Genomic DNA, 20,577 nt, shown 5'->3' with positions numbered 1-20,577 from the left:
CAGTAGAATCGGCAGCAGTCTGATTGTAATCTGAGCTCACGTTATCATCAGTGAATCATGCAGCATGTGTCCAACTTGGCTGAGCTGGCTTATTGTTGAACTGTTAATACTAATGTGTCCTGTTGATGTTAAGCTTGTTGTAATGAATGAACATGTTGTTGTGTTTGTGTGAAGGTGTGGGCTCTGCTATGGATGAGTGTGAGGACAGAGAGGAGGGAGGGGAACATGACGGCCAGACCTATGCTCAGAGGTGAAATGAGAATCTCTAACTGTCCATAACTCAAAATACCGGACCATCATTATTCACACTCAAAGCTGTGTGTGTGTGTGTGTGTGTTTGTTGTGTTTAACAGACTAGTCTCATCTGGACCTGGACCTGGTCCCAGCTGTGTGTCCGTCAAGAGTGACCGGTCAATGGACAAACCTCTTAAAATCAAAGGTGGAGCCCAGTCTGCTGATCAGAGGTCAGAATGTAAATGTTTGTGTATGTTACTATCCTACGACAGAGTATTAGGGCCACGTCGAACAACGAGTCGTGACTTTACAAAAATATAGGCTTAATATTACGAGAAAAAATAAGTTATAATATCCCATGAATAAAGTCGTCATTGTACAAGAAAATAATTAACATAATTAAGTGAAACAGCTAACTTACAAAATGAGGGCAAAATGTCTACAGTAATGGCAGCATCCTTTTGGCATTCACCAACTATTTGGCATTCACCCACCATTTGTCTCAGGTGACCATGCCACACACATTTAACTTAGGTAAACAATTACAATGCTGGACTTTGCTATTGTCCATTTGTATTATGTCTTAGTCAGGAGCTCAACAAAGTTCATTTTGTGTTCCCATTTATGACGGAACAACTTCTGTGTGTTTGCTTCACAGAGTTCTTGCGCAAAGATCAAAGGTTCCCAGAGGTCAGTCTGAACTCAAGTCTAGCCAGAAGAAGAAGGTCCAGTCTGTGTTTGAAGGAATGGTTAGAGCAGGAGACCCAACCCTCCTGAATCAGATACACACAGAGCTCTACATCACAGAGGGAACAGCATCCAGGAAACCACACGGACCAGGAACACCAATCAAACCAGAAGACATCTTTAAAGCCTCACCTGAAGGAAATGAACCAATCAGAACAGTGATAACACAGGGGGTGTCTGGCGTTGGGAAAACAGTCTTAACACAGAAGTTCACTCTGGATTGGGCCGAAGATAAAGCCAACCAGGACATACAGTTCATGTTTCCATTCACTTTCAGAGAGCTGAATGTGCAGAAAGAGAAAAAGTACAGCTTGGTGGAACTTGTTCATCACTTCTTTCCTGAAACCAAAGCAGAAGGAATCTGCAGGTTTGAAGAGTCCCAAGTTTTGTTCATATTTGACGGCCTGGACGAGTGTCGACTTCCTCTGGACTTCCACAACATCGAGATCCTGACTGACGTTACAGAGTCCACTTCGGTGGATGTGCTGCTGACAAATCTCATCAGGGGAAATCTGCTTCCCTCTGCTCGCCTCTGGATAACCACAACACCTGCAGCAGCCAATCAGATCCCTTCTGACTGTGTTGGCATGGTGACAGAGGTCAGAGGGTTCACTGACCCACAGAAGGAGGAGTATTTCCGGAAGAGATTCAGTGATGAGGAGCAGGCCAACAGAATCATCTCCCACATCAAGACATCCCGAAGCCTCCACACCAGATGCCAGATCCCATTATTCTGCTGGATCACTGCTACCGTTCTGGAGGATGTGTTGAAGGCCAGTGAAGTAGGAGAGATGCCCAAAACTCTGACTGAGATGTACATCCACTTGCTGGTGGTTCAGTCCAAACTGAAGAACGTCAAGTATGTTCGAGGAGTTAAGACAGATCCACAGTGGAGTCCAGAGAGCATGGAGATATTAGAGTCTCTGGGAACACTGGCTTTTGAGCAGATGCAGAAAGGAAACCTGATCTTCTATGAATCCGACCTGGTAGAGTGTGGCATAGATATCGGAGCAGCCTCAGGTTACTCAGAAGTGTTCACACATATTTTTAAAGAGGAGATAGGACCCTACGAGGACAAAGTGTTCTCTTTCGTCCATCTGAGCGTTCAGGAGTTTCTGGCTGCTCTTCACGTACATCTAATATTCATCAACTGGGGAGTCAATCTCATGTCAGAATCATCTTCTAGGCAGCATAAAGTCCTCAAAGGCAAAGCTAAGAAAAAACAGTTAACACGTCTCCGCCAGAGTGCTGTGAACATGGCCTTAGAGAGTCCAAATGGACACCTGGACTTGTTCCTCCGCTTCCTCCTGGGTCTTTCACTGCAGACCAATCAGATACTCCTAAGAGGCCTGCTGACACAGTCAGGAAGTAGCCCAGACACCAAGCTGAAAATCAAGAAGACATTAGTCAGATACATCAAGGACAAGATTAGTGAGAAACGCTCTGCAGAGCAAAGCATCAATCTGTTCCACTGTCTGAATGAATTGAAGGATCTTACTGTAGTTGAGGAGATCCAACAGTGCCTGAGTTCAGGACGTCTCTCCAAAGATAAACTGTCTCCTGCTCAGTGGTCAGCTCTGGCCTTTATCTCCCTGTCATCAGAAAAAGATCTGTACATGTTTGACCTGAAGAAATACTCTGCTTCAGAGGAGGCTTTTCTGAGGCTGCTGCCAGTTGTCAAAGCATCCAATAAAGTTTTGTAAGTGGCTGAATTACTAGTTAACTAGTTAGCTATTGTCAGAGCTTTAGTGCATTAATTTTTTTAAGCTACTGTGCCAGTGTCGGGGGGGGGGGGGGGGGGGCGACATCAGTTTGTAAATGCTGCCATACTGAGAAATACAGAGAGTTTTGTGGATCTGATAGGCTTAATCAACTTTGTGTTAACTAATTTGGCGATGGCTTAAATGTAATTAACATTTATATGTAAAAGTGACACCACTAAAGCTTTAATGCAACAATTTTTAACTGTATATGTATACATTATACTGTATATGAGAAATTTAAAATTTGTGTCACCAATCCCTCAGGCTTAATGGCTGTAACCTCTCCGAGAGAAGCTGTGAAGCTCTGGCTTCAGTTCTCAGCTCCCAGTCCTCTAGTCTGAGAGAGCTGGACCTCAGTAACAACGACCTGCTGGATTCAGGTGTGAAGCGTCTCTCTGCTGGACTGGGAAGTCCACACTGTCAACTGGAATCTCTCAGGTCAGAAATCAGCCATTTGTTAAAACAATTGATCTTTTGAATCCTGCACATGTGGATTGCTCTGCTCACATAATTTCATAAAACATTGGGTTTACAATAATTCCTAATTCCAGTCTGTCAGGCTGTCTGATCACGAAGGAAGGCTGTGCTTCTCTGGCCTCAGCTCTGAGCTCCAACCACTCCCATCTGAAAGAGCTCGACCTGAACTACAACCATCCAGGAGGCTCGGGAGTGAATCGTCTGTCGGCTGGACTAAAGGATCCACTCTGGAGACTGGACACTCTCAGGTATGAACAGACAACAAGAGCTTGCACACTGCAGCTGACTATAATTTCTCTAATGCCATGTCCTTCCGCTGTAGTCTATCATTATGACAACATCTTATTTCTCTTAATGCTGTTTGGAGGACTGGGTGGGCCTGATTTATTGTTTTTACATCACTAATAAACTAATTGGGGATGATAAAAGCTAGTCTGCCTAATCGGTCTGTCCCTCTGCGAGTGTGTGTCTGTGTGAGTGTGTGTATCGGCGCACACACACGCGCGGGGAGTCGCCGTGCTGGGGCTCGACTCACAGCAACGGACGAGTGATGAAAGATAACCTAAATATTAAAGTTACTCGGTTGTCGTGAACTACGCTTGTTAGTAGCCCGAACTTTATAAAACCTGTTCAACCTGCATAAACGTGGACATGTAGAAATTTGTGCGAGAGGCTATATTAATCAGGAAATTAATGAAGGGCGATAATGACGGCGCACATGACAGGCGAACTTGTGTGTGTGTGTGTGTGTGTGTGTGTGTGTGTGTGTGTGTGTGTGTGTGTGTGTGTGTGTGTGCCATGGACCTATTATAAGAGGTGTGTAAACGAGCGTAGTTCATGTCAACTGTGTGTTTACAGGCGAACAAACGCGTATGTGTGTGTGTGTGTATGCGCGCGCCTTCAAGACGGCGGGCGCACGAGGACAATGACGTCACGGTTAACCGTGTACACGAAAAAAAAATCCGTCGTGTACACGGTTAGACATTTTTGTAAACGTTCACACCCCTAGTTGATGGATAGATTGTCCTGACATTTTCGAATTTGGTTTCCCTTCATATGGATTTCTTAATTTGAATTCTGTGTCATCATGTGGGAGGACATCAACAAAAAGCAGCAGTGGAAACTGTACTCTACTACTGATTATATAACCAGTGAAAAGATGATGACACACAAGCTGTAGCCTGTTTTTCTGTCAAATTGACAAACTGAGGAATACTGCTTCATGTTGAACAGCAGTTAGGACTCATGGTTGTTGATTACTTTGTTTCTTCCCCCAGGTTGGACCACGGTGGAGAGCAGAGGTTACATCCTGGTATGAGGAAGTGTAAGTGTACTGGGTGTAAATCAGTGGTTTTGTCACAATATGATATTACTGTAGATCAATTCATTGGACCACAATATGATTTTTGCCAATATCAAAAACTCTGCAGCGATACGACTTTAATTCAGTTTAATTAAGAGGCCTGCGATCGATAGCAAACTATATCATATGCCCATTAAAATGATTTTACATGTTTATTTCTTTACCAATCTATATCGATGTAACGTTACTCCCCTTGTAAGTGTGTATCAGTTTGACTGATGGTGACAAAAATCTGTCATATTTAACCTTAATAGAAATGAACAACATCAGGACCCAAACAAAGAATTAACCCTTTCGGTGTCTGATGATAAACTGCTGCTGTTTTGTGTTTCTTTCTCAGATTCATATGAACTCACACTGGACCTAAACACAGCATACAGAAACCTCAAGGTGTCTTACAACAACAGGACAGTGACACATGTGATGGAGGAGCAGCCATATCCTGATAACCCAAAGAGATTTGACAGCTATCAGCTGCTGTGTAGTAATGATCTGACTGGTCGCTGTTACTGGGAGGTAGAATGGAAGGGAAGAGTTTGTATAGCAGTGAGTTACAGAGGAATCAGAAGGAAAGGAGTCAATGATGATGCTTGTTGGTTTGGATTGAATGATCAGTCCTGGAGTCTGGAGTGCTCTAAACGTGGTTACTCTGTCTGTCACAATATGAAAGAAACAACCATCTGCCCCTCCTCTGGCTCCCAAAGAGTAGCAGTGTATGTGGACTGGCCTGCTGGCTCTCTGTCCTTCTACAGAGTCTCCTCTAACCAACGTGTCCACCTCCACACCTTCAACACCACATTCACTCAACGTCTATATCCCGGGTTTGGGTTCAGTTTCATGTCACATGGTTCCTCAGTGTCTCTGTGTTCTCAGTAAAGCTGGCTACACTCTAGATGATTATCAAATCTTAAATTATTTTAAATAATTCGGAGACCACAGACATGAGGGCCGTTTCATCCGAATTTTTAACATTGAAATCCGCCAAACACACACACGGTGGACCACGAGATCACACACCTGCTGTTTGTAGTAACGATTTAACAATGTTGATTCCACTGACACGAGATCTCACACACACTGTGTCCTCACTCCTGCTGGGTTTCCATTTTAAGAGTTTTGAGTAATGAGTCCGTTACGACGTTGTCCTAGTCTTCACGTCCAGAACTGCAAATAACCGTTTGTTATTTATTTCTTGCTCTAACACACTCGTATCAATTGATGCTATATCTACATGCTACTTTGTGGCTAAATTGTAGCCCATTCACTCACATGCTCTATCCAACGCCGCTGCAATTTATGCCCATGCCTTTTATTGTGTTGTCTTGTAAGTTTTTTAGGCAAATCAGGCCTAACATCTGTCCTAGAATCGTGTATTGTGTAGCATCTATGAGGAGATAACTTTCAATCCTATCTGACTCACTGATCATTACATTAAAGTTGTGTTGATTTTTATTTTATACTTTTATGAAGTTTTTTTGAAATAGCGTTTAATTAGCAACTTCTGGTTTTCATTTGGTTCAATAAGATTATGTCTAATGTCAATATGAACATGTTTCATCCTATCACTGTAAACTCCAACTTGTTGTTTAAATGTAAAGATTCAAGTGACCAGGCTGCTTTACAATTGTATTTTTTTCAGACAATAAGTTAACTCAAATACATTTTTTGTTTTGAATGTAGGCTACTTTTTTATGTGTCAAGTGGTTGCACAAAATAAATGTATCTAAATTCAGATATATTTCTTAAATGAAGTTTACTTTAATATATTAAATTGAATTATGTTTATTCAGATCACCTACATGGTTTAAACCGGCAGTGTGTAGAATTTTGGGTTTTATTTCCTAGCAGATTTTGTAGAAAGTAATTATAATATCCACAAGTACATTTAATTTAGTGCATAATAACTGAAAAAATAATTTTGAATATTTTTTTTTCCCCTTAGAAAGGGTCTCATATATATGTCCATATTTCTGCATATTTTGGACCAAGGCCTAGTGCCGCCATCTTGAAAGTGTCATAGTTAGAATGTCATCAGGTGCATTGTTTAAAATTTAGAATTGTTCTTGTCCTTGAAGGCCACTGTAGCTTCTGTTATTATTCTAAAGGGGTGGGGTTACCCAGGGAGTGTTGCATTCTAGAACTTTGTAGAACTTTCTTGATGATGTCATATTACACACTGCACCTTTAAGCTCTACATATTCCAATTATTTTTTATTATATTAAACATTTTAAGCTATTTTAATATTTAAGCTTGACCAAATACATTTAATATTCAGACAAATAAAGCAAACAAAATATTTTTCCAACACTTTATTTTGTCATTTCAAGTGCAACTTGTAGACAACGTTACAGTAGCCTACTGCCCCTCATAAAAGCACAAGACATCACAGTTCAACATCACTCAAACATCTGACCAGGCATGAGGGAAACCTGAAAACTTAGCAGGTAATGAAAACAAACATTGTAAACTTGTTAAAAGGAGAAAAAGATAATTGTCCAAAAACAGGTTATTTCGTAATAAGGTGAATAGGCTATCTTATTTACAAAACAGATGTCAAACAAAGCACCTGTGCCACATGCGTGGTTGCTATGGTAACAGCGGATAAACAACGGACTGAACCGCAGAACACAGCTGATCTGCGGTCACCGTGGCAACAGCAGGTAAACAAGAACTCAACCAAGAGACGAGAGGAAAGAAGAAGAGAAAAATGTCAGCGAGGAGAAGAGAGCGATCGGCGGAGGAGGAGAGGACGGAGGTTGATTCCGAGGAAGAGGGGGGGGAGGAGGATGAAGACCTGGAGGAAGCCATGAGAAAGGCCGCCTGCGCTGCTCCCCGGAGAAAAGCCTCCGCGGCACGGGCACAACAGCACGTCACCATCCCCAAGATCCCGGAGGCCGTGGACGACTTCCTGAGGAACTTCCTGCGCAGAGCGGGACTGAGCCGCACTCTGAGCAGCTTCGAGGCCGAGTGGTACGGCTCGGCACACAGCAGACTGACGCAAACCCTGAGCACCGCCGCGGGGCCGGGGGGGACGGGGACGGGGACGGGGACCTTCTTCATCTCGGACGCCTTCACACACAAGCAGCTGCTTCACACCGAGCTGCAGGCCGTGCGCAAAGACACAGACCTGCTCAGGTAAGGTGGATTGGTTTGACTGGTTTATTGTTGTATTGTTGGGTCATTCTGCATTTGCTTGATTGAGGGGAAATTTGAATTAGCTTGGTAAAGTGTTCTTATTTCTACTTCGCTATAGGCTTAATTTGGTGTTTTTAATAGTGACAAAAAGGAGACCTCCAGTAGGCTATAAGTACAACTAAAAAGGTTAAATTAGATTATTCTACGTTTGTACTTCTATTTTCTGCAAGGTTTAATTTAAATGTAAAACTTATTATTAGATATATTTTTTTTGGAATTTTTATGCTTTATTGATAGTGTAGAGACAGAGGTAAAATGGGGCAGAGAGGGGAGTGACACGCAGAGATCGACCGCGGGCCGGAATCGAACCCGGCTCCACTGTTGGCCGAGGCCCATGTGGGGGGACAGACGCCCTACCAACTGAGCTATGGGTGTGTGTGTGTGTGTGTGTGTGTGTGTGCGTGTGTGTATGTCAGAATTGAATAATTAAATAAAGTAAGTAGCCTATCTTTCTATCCATCTATCCCAGACAGGAGGTGCTGGCGGCGGGGGAGAGCCTGGTGCGTATGCAGAGAGAGAGGGATTTCCACCGGCTCCAGTACCGTCGAGTCACTGAGGACAAACACAGGCTGGTGGAGGACTACAAGCAGCTCAGGACACACCTGCTGTCCTATGAGCCCGCACTCAAACACCTGGAGCACAAGTATAAAGAGGCTGTCAACCAGAAGATGCTCCTCAGTATAGACAAGCACCACGTTCAAAACCCCACGCGATACACAACAACAAGAGTGAATGAGGAAGAATCCCCAATCCGGACACAGAGAAACGTAGATAGATCACCAGCTCAATGCACCACACACCCTAAGGACACCCAGTTTCCAGCCTGCAGCAGGATGGTAAGGCATGGTCCGGTTCAGGTTGATTCTGAACAATGGAAAAGGGCCGGTTCCTTAAGCCTGTCCTGCTCCATCAAAGCCCATCAGCTCCCCATCAGCTGCATAGACCTGCACCCACGCAAACTCATCCTGGCCTCGGCCAGCAGCGACCGCAGCTGGAGGCTGTGGGCTCTGCCAGTCAAAGGGGAGAAGGTGAGATAAGTGAGGGCATGTATCAAAGGTCCATGCAACAATTCCGGAGAATGCTTGTTTTTTCGAAAAATCTCTTTTTGTCAAAGTCAGTGAAAATCTCCTCATGGTCGGCTACCTGTATCTAGCCTGCTCTCTGTGCACTGAAAAAAAAATCCAGTGTTTATAGTATACACAGCCTCTGTAAACGGACATGTTGCTAGCTAGGGTGGCCCCCTTTGTTTACATAACCATTTACAGAGACTAGGCTGTGCATTTTTCTTTTCAGCGCAGTGAGCGCACACACAGCACAGACAGGTAGAGGATTGTGAGGAGATATTCACTGATTTTTTTTCAGCAAGAAGCGTTCTCCAGAATCACGGACTCTACCTTTTATGAGATGAGATGGGAAGGATGACATACTGTATGAGATGGAGGACATAAAGACACTGCATATCAGTAAACACACAAGATAAATATTACATATTTGAAATGAAATGAGATTTTATAAATTAAAGGTGCAGTCAGCCATTCTGCAATTGTCAAAATCACTTTTGGCAAATTCAGTGCATATTTCCTCACAATCTCCTTCCTGTCCCTATTGTGTGCACTGAAGAAAAATCCAATCTTAATACACAGCTTAGACTCTGTGAACAGGCATGTAAACAAAGGGGGCCCACCGTAGCTAGCAGCATACCAGTGATGCTGATATATTACAATGATATATGTAACGTGTGTTGCCAGGTTGGTCAGATGGTGCTGACGGGAGAGGGTCACTCTGATTGGCTGTCTGGCTGCAGTTTCCACCCTGATGGAGCTAAACTGGCAACAACCAGTGGAGACACTACAGTAAGTTTAACTTCATTACACTACTATACACACTCCTAACGCAGTGTACAGTTGGGCCACAGTAAAACCCAACATAAAAGGTGATGTATTATGCTCATTTATGGGTTCAAAATTGTAATTTGGGTTCCTACTAGCAAGTGTTTCCATGGTGTAGTGCCAAAAAAACTCTTTATATTTCTCACAGAGCCATTGCTGAATCTCCTGTATCTTATGATGTCATAAGGGGAATGAAATCTGACAGTTTTTTTTAAACACAGGTTGTCAGAAAGGTGGAGGTCATATAGTCTCTAGACACACTGGGGACCCATATTAACATTGAAAAAAAAAAAAAATCTGTAAGAGTCTCTAAATGTATTGTAGCGACTGCTCTCCAATAAAGGCCGCTAAGAGGCTTAATGGGCTCCAGGCAGTTACGCGTCCAAACAAATCTCCAACTCCGGTGATGAGTATAGTTTAAAGAGTTTAATAAATGAAAGGCAGAATTACAACGGATGAATGAGAACATGTAGATGGTGTTGAAAATAAACAAATAAAATATAAACTGCTGTAATTGAAGGTTATTTGACGTTGTTGACGATAAGTTGACGGTAAACAGAAAATAAAACAGGTGCGCCACTAACCCCCTTTGTATCCTAACCCTCGCCCGCCACAAGTGCCCTGGTATATAAACCACACCCACACCCACATGTGTCAATCAAAACGGAAGTGTATAACTTTTCAAAATAAACAATTTTGGCCCCTACAATTCCGGCCCCTAATTATTATGTTTCAAATTCAAATAATAATTACACATTTGACATGACAATCAACACAGTAAATATATTTTCTTGATCTTCTTTCTTCATTATTTGTAATCCAAAGAAAGAGTGATTAGTCAAAGTCATGTCTCCAGGAACAAAGTCAAGAGGTCAAAAGTTTGTTTGGGTCAGTCAATGATCCTCTGCCTCCAGTAGTAGGCAGACTTTGTTGATGGGCCTGGTCAGAAATCCGGTCTTGGACTTGATCCGAAGCTGACGTACAAGTCCCTTTTTGTCCATCATGGTCTCCACAATCCTTCCAGTCAACCAGGAGTTGCGAGGTGCTGAATCATCCACAATGACGACGATGTCTCCTGGGGTGAAGTTGCGTCTTATGTTGGACCATTTCTGTCGTTCTTGTAGTTGGGGAAGATATTCCTTAATCCACCTTTTCCAAAATAAATCAGCCATATATTGAACTTGCCTCCACCTGCGGCGAGCATATAGGTCTTCCTTCTGAAACTGTCCTGGGGACAGTGATGGCACAGTTTTGAGAAGCAGAAGGTGATTTGGTGTGAGTGCTTCAAGGTCGTTGGGATCTGTAGAAGCCTTCGTGATTGGACGACTGTTGAGGATAGCTTCGGCTTCACATAAGACTGTATGAAGTCCCTCCTCATCCAGACTTTGCACATTTAGTGTTGAGTTGAGAACCTTCCGCACTGATCTGATTAGTCTTTCCCACACACCTCCATGGTGTGAGCCAGCAGGGGGATTGAATATCCAGTTTATTCCCTTTTGAAGCAGTGTGTTATGGATCTGACCTTGATTCCATCCTTCAATAGCTTCCTTCAACTCGCGCTGTGCTCCCACAAAATTGGTTCCATTATCTGATCGTAGTTCTTTTACTTGGCCTCGTCTGGCTATGAAGCGCCGAAGGGCATGGATGAAAGAGTCTGTGTCCAGCGATGAGGCCATTTCAAGGTGAATTGCTCTTGTAGCCAAACAGGTGAAAATAACACCGTATCGCTTCACAACACTTCTGCCACGCTTCACTCCAAAGGGTCCAAAGTAATCGACTCCAACGTTTGTGAATGGTGGGTCATCTGGAGAGACTCTATCCAGGGGTAGATCAGCCATCTGCTGTTGTCCAGGAGTAGCATTTATACGCCGACAGACAACACATTTAGACAGGATTTTTCTGATTAATGCTGTGGCACCAGGAATCCAATATTTCTGACGCAGTCTGGATAGCATATGGTTGCGACCACCATGTCCCACCTCTCCATGAATATGTCGTAGAATGAGGTCAGCAATGTGAAAGTCTTTGGCCAGAATTACAGGATGTTTAATTTCTTCTGGCATTGCTGCTCTGCTTAGGCGACCACCAACTCTTAACACATCTTTGTCCAGAATGGGGTTGAGTTTATGAATGTGGCTTGTCTTTTTAACATTCATTCCTTTCTTGAGATTCAAGATTTCATCTCCAAATCTCTTCTTTTGGCAGAAGCGGATTACCTCAATCTCTGCATTCTCCAGTTCACTGATTGTGAGACGGATTACCTGAGTGTCAAGATTTCCTTGCAAAGAGAGAACCCCACTTGCCGTTTTCCTCTTCCTGATTCGGTGCAGAAGCAGTCCTTTCATTCTGAGCATCCATGCTACTGCCCTTTTCAACTGATTCCAGGATGAGAAGTAATGGATGAAGTTGGTTGTTGGATCCACTACTTCAAGTGTTATTTGAGCGGCATTTACGGTTATGCTCTTGACTTCAGAGTCCTTTGGTGAAATTGCATCCAATCCATCAGGGTTCTGAGGCCACTCTTCCTGAGGACCAAGAAGAAACGGAGGTCCGTACACCCACATTTCCTTCTTTAGGAAAGCTTTGACTTTCACACCTCTGGAAGCCATATCTGCGGGATTGTCATTTGTGTTGACATACCTCCACTGATGTTCATCTGAGGCTTTGGCAATTTCAGTCACTCTGTTAGCCACGAATGTTCGAAATCGTGTGGTCCTGTTCTTTATGTACTTGAGCACAGAGGTGCTATCAGTCCAAAATGTAGAGTCTGCTAGTTCCATCTGCAGCTCTTTCCTCAATATTGTGTCCATTCTGCCTGCCATGGTAGCAGCAGTCAACTCCATGCGAGGGATAGTGACTGGCTTCAAAGGAGCCACTCTGGCCTTTCCCATCACAAATGCACAATGTGTTTGGCCATGGTTGTCATGCAGTAACAAATAACTCACAGTTCCATAACCATCCTGACATGCATCAGCAAAATGGTGTAGCTGGGCAGATGTTACCGTTCCGAAGTTTGTAGGTTTGAAGCATCTATTGACTTTAAAGTCTTCCAAGTTATGGAGTTCCTGAATCCAGCTCATCCATTCCTGCACAAAAGAGTCTGGTATCACATCATCCCAACCAGTCTTTTCCCGACACAATTCCTGTAGGATCCTTTTTGCAGTCAGGACTACTGGTGCCAACATTCCAAGGGGATCATATACAGAGCTGACAGTCGACAAAATCCCTCGTCTTGTCAGTGGTCTGTTTTTGAGGATGATTTTGAACTTGAAGACGTCAGACTGAACACACCATTGTACACCTAACATCCTCTCCACAGGTAATTTGTCATGGTCCAAATCCAGATCCTTCATTTCTTTTGCTCTTTCCGTTTCAGGTATGGCAGCCAATACATGACGACTATTGCTTATCCACTTGGTGAGTACAAAGCCTCCCTTGGAGCAAATGGCTCTTAACTCGTGATAAAGAGCTATTGCGTCCTCTTCTGAAGCTGCTGAAGCGAGGCAGTCATCCACATAAAAGTTGTTCAAGATGGTCTTGATAGTTTGTGGGCTGAACTGGCCAGTGTTGTCTTCAGCACATTTCCTCAGGGCAAAATTTGCACAACTTGGAGATGATGTTGCTCCAAATAAATGCACCGTCATTCTGTATTCCACCATGTTCTGACTGTAATCTCCATCAGGCCACCAGACGAACCGTAGCAGGTCCCGATCTTCCTTTGGTACTTGCACTTGGAGGAACATCGCTTCGATATCCGCAGCAATGACAACAGGTTCTTTACGGAATCTAGCTATGACTCCAATCAAGGTGCTGGTGAGGTCTGGCCCCTGTAAGAGCTGAGAGTTCAGTGAAACTCCCCGATATGTAGCTCCACAGTCGAAGACTACTCGAAGTTTTTTCTTTTGTGGATGCAAAACTCCATGGTGTGGTAGATACCATTTTCTGCCATCACTACGTTCCAAGATCCCTTCTGGTACTTTCTCTGCATAACCCTTGGATATCATGTCAGACATGAAGTTGGTGTACTCCAAGTGATAGCATGGATCTCTCTGGAAACGCCTTTTTAAGTTTAGTGTCCTCTGTTCAGCGCAGTTCTTATTGTCAGGCAAGCAGATTTTCCTGTCCTTCAATGGTAAGCCAAAGCAGTAATGTCCATTTACCAGCTTTGCAGATGCTGAAACCAACTCCAAGAACTGCTGATCTTCTTTTGAAGGTTCTTGGTCATCTTTGACACACTCAGGAAAGTCAATCTTGTACTGCTGCTCCCACTGCTCATCAAGTGTAACAACTGATATCCTGTTAACACTGATGTCTGACTGCTCCTGAGCATAATCATCTTTTCCTCCCAGAGGTCCATTAACTGTCCAGCCGAGCAATGTTTTAACGGCATACGGTCCATCTCCCACACTTCTGATGACTTGAAGTGGTTCAAGAGCCTTTGGTACATCAGAGCCAATCAGCAACTCAATCTCACAGTCCAGTTCAGGTAAGTGAATATTCTTCAAATGAGACCACTGTTTGATGTCATTTTGATGTGGGATGTTTCCTTTGTGCACAGGCATTGTCTTCTGTGTGTACACACATGGGAGATCACAGAACTCAGTGCCATTCAGTCCTGTTACCTCTAGGCCTGAAACAATGCTGGTTTCCACGACCTTCCTTTGACCCATTGTTCTCAGAAGAATATTTGATTTTCTTCCCTGGAGATTGAGTTTAGTCATTAGCCCCAATGTGCAAAATGACGCAGTGCTTCCCGGGTCAAGAAATGCATATGTATGCACTGTTGTGTTCCCCTTCTTTGCCTTTACTTTCACAGGCACTATTGAGAGTTTGCAGTTGTCTTCACCGGCCCCAGTAAGACCACTTGTCTGTACCGAGGCTATGGCTCCGATGTCGGCTTCTTCTTTTGTTGGAGATTGATGTTTGTCCATTTCGTTCCTTCTTTGGTGGATATGCAGCATCCGAGGATGCTTCAAATTGCATATGTTGCAGCTGAGTCGCTTCCTGCAGTCCTTACTCATGTGTCCCTTCTGCAGACAACCAAAGCAGGCTCCATTTTCTTTTAAGAAAGTGATTTTCTCATGATGTGCTTTCTTTTCCAATAGGAAACACACCTCCAAAGCATGTCCACCTCCACAGAACATACACCTTTTTACAGCCGGCCAACTCTCCATTTTCCTAGGTCCATTTCCATGTTTCTCATGTGCAACTGTCACAGTGGTTGCAAACGTACTCCCTTTGACTCTTGGATGCTGTGGTTTTGACATAAAACTCCTTCCATCCTTGCTTGGTGTTGGAGTGTCTCTGATGTCTCCAAACACTGGATCAGTTGCAATCCTCACTTGTTTTTCCAGGTAATTAACCAGATCCCTGAAGGTAGCTCTTTGTTTGTACCTTTCCTGAAAATCACATGCCACAGATCTCCATTTATCCCTCAGTCGATATGGCAGCTTCTTTATGATAATTAGCAGATTAGCAGACATGTTGAGCTCCTGCATGTTGTTGACATCTTCCATGGCATTGCAACATCCTCTTAGAAACAGAGTGTATGCTTGTAATGTTTTTGTGTCATCTGGTTTTATTGAAGACCATGAAAGAGCCTTCTCCATGTAGGCTGTAGCGATTTTATGCTCGTTGCCAAAGTGCTCCTGCAGTAAGGACTTTGCCTTCCTGAATCCTCTTTCTGCTGTCATATGAAGGCAGCTCCTCACCATTTCTCTAGGTTGTGCTTCTGTATACTGTTCGAGATAATAAAGACAATCTGTGGGGTTTGGGTTCTTGCTTTCAATGTTGTGTTCAAAGGATTTTATGAATGTTTGAAATTGAAGTGGGTCACCATCAAAACGACAAATCTCTTTCTTGGGCATTAAAGAGAGACACTGTTGCTGGACCATTAATGCAGTGATGTCATTTTGCTTTTCCATGATATGAATCATATTACTCTGTTCACCATTGCTTGGAGCAGGCAATGTTGTAGGTACTGTAACATGTGCATCCATAGTCAATGTATTTGACTGTACTGTCACTGGCACTGTGGGGAGAGATTGGGTTTGCGTAATGTCTCCGTCAGCAGTGGCAATCATTTGTGTTCTATTTTCATGTTGTTTCTTCACCATATATGAGTTCATACCATCTGACGCTCTTGATCTGTGGCTACGCACACCAGATCTACTTGAGGCTCTGAGAATTTTCATTTTTGCCATTGTAGCAGCAAGGCTTCCATCCAGTTCCAGTTGCTCTTTTTTCCTCCTTAGCTGCTCTTCCTGTGCTTCTATGGCATGTTTATCTTTAAGCATTTGTTGTTGCACAATAAGAGCAGCCATTTCAGCCTCAGCCTTGATGCATGCAGATGAGGTGGTGGACAATCTTGAGCATGAAGAATGTGATTTGTGACTCCGGTTTGTAATATTTGACACACTGTCACTTGGATTTATTTCATCCTGCATGTCAGATATCGCTTTATTCTGTTGGGAAGGAATGGCAGGTTGAACATCAGAGTGTGGTATATTTCCCTTTAATTCAACAGGTGCCTCCTCTTCAGTTGGAATGGGAAAGATGACTGATTGTGCAGTTAACACATCTGTAGTCACATTTCTTGCTTGCTGACAGGGTCTTTCAATCTCAGAGAGCCATGTTTGAACATCATCAGTGAAGTCTGTGTTGTGTTTTATTATGCGTCCAAACCATTCATTTTGTGTTACCTTTTCCTCTTTGGGAAGTAAAACCATCACTGACTCATGTGTTGCATTTGCATTTTCATGCAGTTGTTTGAGTTCCTCCAGTTTGAATTGCACTTTCTTTGCATTTTCATCACATTTCATGAGCCCTTTCATTTCAAGTGAGAGCTCTTTCATTTTTGTCACATTAGATTGACGTTGCTTTTGAAGAGTTTCCATTTTGCAAGCCAGCGCTTTGGCTGTAAGCTTGACCGTTCTCTTCTCCGTATTTTCCATTTCATTTGCGTCACTCATTATGCGAACTTTCAATTTTCACAATTCATCAAAGCACAGAGCAACAGACACAATGCAATCCGCAATGACATTGATTCAGCCAATATGCGATTTCCACACAACAGCACAGCACAGCACAGCGGCGGCCTCAGCTCACCACGCGGTCAAATCAGCCCAAACAATTGCCGATCGCGACAACCAAGCACGCGCAACACAAGCCAAAACAAACAGTCCCCAATGGACAAAACGGCAGCCTTCCAAACTGTGTTCAACTTCAAACAAATACACAGAAGGATCAACAAACATACCGTTTCTGATGGCTGTGATGCACTGCTGTCACTCGCGCGTTACACCGCTGCTGCAACTGTCAATTGTGTCTCTGATCCAAGGCGTCCGTGGAAAAGAGTCCAATGTTGCTTAGTTCGTTCACTCCAAAACATCGAGATCCAAGCGGTAAGAGCAACGTTGAATCCCGTCCATGCCGTGGTGTTTTTGGACTGTTTTCTGTTTACTAATTGTAGCGACTGCTCTCCAATAAAGGCCGCTAAGAGGCTTAAGCCGCGTGTCCACCTGCGTCAAGTTATCTGACGCGACGGCAAAGCCCATTCATTTCCTATGGAACTACGTCAGACGGCAGAAACGCCACCGCAAGGCATTATGGGGCACGTCGCGGCGAATGGTCGACAGCGGCGCGGCGAAAAAGTATTTCGCTGGATACTTTATGCAAATGAGAACGTCAAAAAGTGGGGCGGCAGCCAATGGAAACTCTGCGGCGAGAAATTGTTTATTGCCGTTGCTATGGTTTCATATCTAGAGATACATTTTCCCGCTGTCACCGTATAATGTCCAGCCCACAAACCCCCGCCCCCAAGCGGCGAATACGTCACCTCGTCGCGTCAGAACAAAATATGACTTGACGCAGGTGGACACGCGCCTTTAATGGGCTCCAGGCAGTTACGCGTCCAAACAAATCTCCAACTCCGGTGATGAGTATAGTTTAAAGAGTTTAATAAATGAAAGGCAGAATTACAACGGATGAATGAGAACATGTAGATGGTGTTGAAAATAAACAAATAAAATATAAACTGCTGTAATTGAAGGTTATTTGACGTTGTTGACGATAAGTTGACGGTAAACAGAAAATAAAACAGGTGCGCCACTAACCCCCTTTGTATCCTAACCCTCGCCCGCCACAAGTGCCCTGGTATATAAACCACACCCACACCCACATGTGTCAATCAAAACGGAAGTGTATAACTTTTCAAAATAAACAATTTTGGCCCCTACATGTATCTTGGTCTCTTCAGACCACAGGACATGGTTGCAGTAATCCATGTCCGTAGTCTGCTTGTCTTCAGCAAACTTTTTGTGGGGTTTCTTGTGCATCATCTTTGGAATAGGCTTTCTTCTGGTACAACAGCCATGCAGACCAGTATGATGCAATGTGTGGCGTATAGTCCGATCACTGACAGGTTGACCCCCCCACCCCTTCAAGCCCTGCAGCAATGCTGGCAACACTCATACGTCTATTTTCCAAAGCCAACCTTTGGGTATTACGCTGAGCACGTGCACTCAACCTTCATAAACTGTGCCGCAGGGCAGTATTGCAACATGATAACGACCCCAAACACACCTCCAAGACGACCACTGCCTTGCTAAAGAAGCTGAGGGTAAAGGTGATGGACTGGCCAAGCATGTCTCCAGACCTAAACCCTATTGAGCGTCTTTGGGAAATCCTCAAATGGAAGGTGGAGGAGCGCAAGGTCTCTAATATCCACCAGCTCTGTGATGCTGTCATGAATGGGTGGAAATTTTCACTAAGGGGTGTACTCACTTTTGTTGCCAGCACTTTAGACATTAATGGCTGTTTGTCGAGTTATTTTGAGGGGACAGTAAATTTACACTGTTATACAAGCTGTACACTGACTACTTTACATTGTATCAAAGGGTCATTTATTCAGTGTTGTCCCATGGAAAGATATAATGAAATATTTGAAGAAATGTGAGGGGTGTACTCACTTTTGTGAGATACTGTATATATTTTAGTGCAGAAAGTAAGAGAAAAAAAACATAGCAACAATAATAAAAAGAAGAGAAGAAAAAAGTATATGCATAGCCTACATAAAAGGGAAACAAGGTGAAATATTGTCATGTCATTTAGTGTGGTATTGTTCGTACGCATATATAGTGGTTCTCTGTCTCTGTACAGGTACGTCTCTGGGATTTCTCCCGCGGCCGCTGCGTGTTGACCCTGTCTGGTCACAGCCAGCCGACCTGGGGCTGCTCCTTCCACTGGAGTGGTCACTTCCTGGCCTCGTGCTCTGCAGACAGGACGGCCAGAGTGTGGGACCTGAACAGCCAGCGGTGCCGGCTCACGCTGCGCCGCCACAACGCCTCCGTCAACAGCGTGTGCTTCCTGCCCGCCTCCAACCTCCTCCTCAGCTGCTCGGCCGACAGAACCCTGGCCCTGTGGGACGCCAGGCTGGGTGTGTGCACCGCTACCTTCCACGGGCACCAGCACCCCTGCAACCACGCCGCCACCACCAGCCTCCAAGGTGTGTGAAAACATGTTTATATCAGGTTTTATTTTACTCTTCTCCTTTCCTGGCAAACGTTGAATCTAGACAGGAAAATTATTTAAATTTTTTTTAAAACTAAGTTTTATAATATTTATCAACAATTAATTTCAATCATATTTTCGTGAAAGCTTATTAAGACACTTTGATATCGTATATTGATTTCACACTATTTTAGACCACGTTTCCAGAGCCTTTCAGTTCAAGTAAAACGACAGTTTTTTATTATAAGTACACAACAAAACGTACTCAATTACAGTAAGGTGAATAGCTTAAATGTAATCCGTTACTTCCTTTGATTGTCTGTATTGTCTGTTAAAACTAAGTAAAGACCAGTGTGAAGTTTTTCTTGAACAAAAATACTTATTCTACAACAGGCGCAGTCATGGCGTCCTGTGACTCCGGCGGCGTCATCAACCTATGGGACGTCAGGAAACCCGCGTCGGCGATGGCAACGGTAGATGCCGGGCCAATGGCAGCCAACCAGGTAGCTTTCAGTCCGTCTGGGAAGATGCTAGCTGTGGCTAGCGGCGACGGTGTGGTGCGTGTGGTGGAGGTGGACTCCTGTGATGTGAGCAGTCTGTCTGGAGGACACAGCGACGACGTGCAGAGTGTGACCTTCGACCACAAGGGGGAGACGGTCATGTCAGCAGGCAGTGATGGCGTGATTCACGTCTGGTCGTGACAGAACGGGAAAAGAACAAGTGAAATGAAACCGGCTGATGATGGTGTAGATGAGGAACCGATTGTCCTGCGGTCAGAAGATGAGTTTTATATCTACATGGACTGAATATATATACCAGAATTACACTTTTTTATAATGACCAATAAACACTTTCCCAAAAAACACATTTGTCAATTGAACAAAGCAGCAGTATAAGAACTTTGTTTACATCTTTGTCTAGATTTTTTTTTTTTTAAAGGTAGTGTGTAATATCAAAGTCTTTAGTGGCATCTAGTGGTGAGATTCTAGATTGCACCTCTCCCTTGCTAACCCTTCTCTTTGGGAGAATTTACAGACGCTAGGCTGGCAATCTCACTTGATATTTGAAGGTACTCTCACACATTCTGATAAGAAGACCTGATACTCCTGACAGCTAGTGTCACAAACCCAGGATGTAGTGTTTCAAACAAGTGTCCAAGAATGGAGGGCCTAATAAAAAGATTGAATAGAGGAAGATGGAAAATGTAGAATCCTGTGCTTTTGAGCTTGACTCAAACTAGGTAGGCTACTAAAGGTCATAAAATATTCACTTTTGCATCAATGTTGCCTTTGAAGAGTCTCCCAACTTTATAAAATCTACACTAAAAGTCACCAATGACGGATGTTATCTTCGGTCAGCCATTTACTGTGTGACAACAGATCCACCACACTTCATGTT

General features: G+C 43.7%; 2 protein-coding genes across 2 annotated transcripts; both read left to right on the top strand.

Annotated features, from left to right (window-relative positions):
* Positions 1-374: 374 nt before the first annotated feature.
* On the top strand, positions 375-6,191 carry LOC307264926 (NLR family CARD domain-containing protein 3-like). Its single transcript, XM_080046479.1, has 6 exons — positions 375-464; positions 893-2,680; positions 3,009-3,182; positions 3,296-3,469; positions 4,499-4,545; positions 4,925-6,191. Exons 1-6 carry the CDS (start codon positions 415-417, stop codon positions 5,458-5,460), a joined length of 2,769 nt encoding a protein of 922 aa, XP_079902605.1. The 5' UTR covers positions 375-414; the 3' UTR covers positions 5,461-6,191.
* Positions 6,192-7,292: 1,101 nt separating this feature from the next.
* spag16 (sperm associated antigen 16) lies at positions 7,293-19,880 on the top strand (the record flags this gene model as incomplete). The annotated part of the gene is made up of 5 exons (XM_080047018.1): positions 7,293-7,720; positions 8,250-8,808; positions 9,529-9,633; positions 18,829-19,174; positions 19,573-19,880. The coding sequence occupies 5 exons, from the start codon at positions 7,293-7,295 to the stop codon at positions 19,878-19,880; spliced, it is 1,746 nt and encodes a 581-aa protein (XP_079903144.1).
* Between the last annotated feature and the right edge of the window lie 697 nt (positions 19,881-20,577).

The sequence above is a fragment of the Ammodytes marinus genome (genome assembly GCF_949987685.1).
Source record: "Ammodytes marinus genome assembly, chromosome: 18".
NCBI lineage: Eukaryota > Metazoa > Chordata > Actinopteri > Uranoscopiformes > Ammodytidae > Ammodytes > Ammodytes marinus.
The sequence above is the reverse complement of the archived record's forward strand: the minus strand, read 5'-3'. Positions and strand labels throughout refer to the sequence as shown.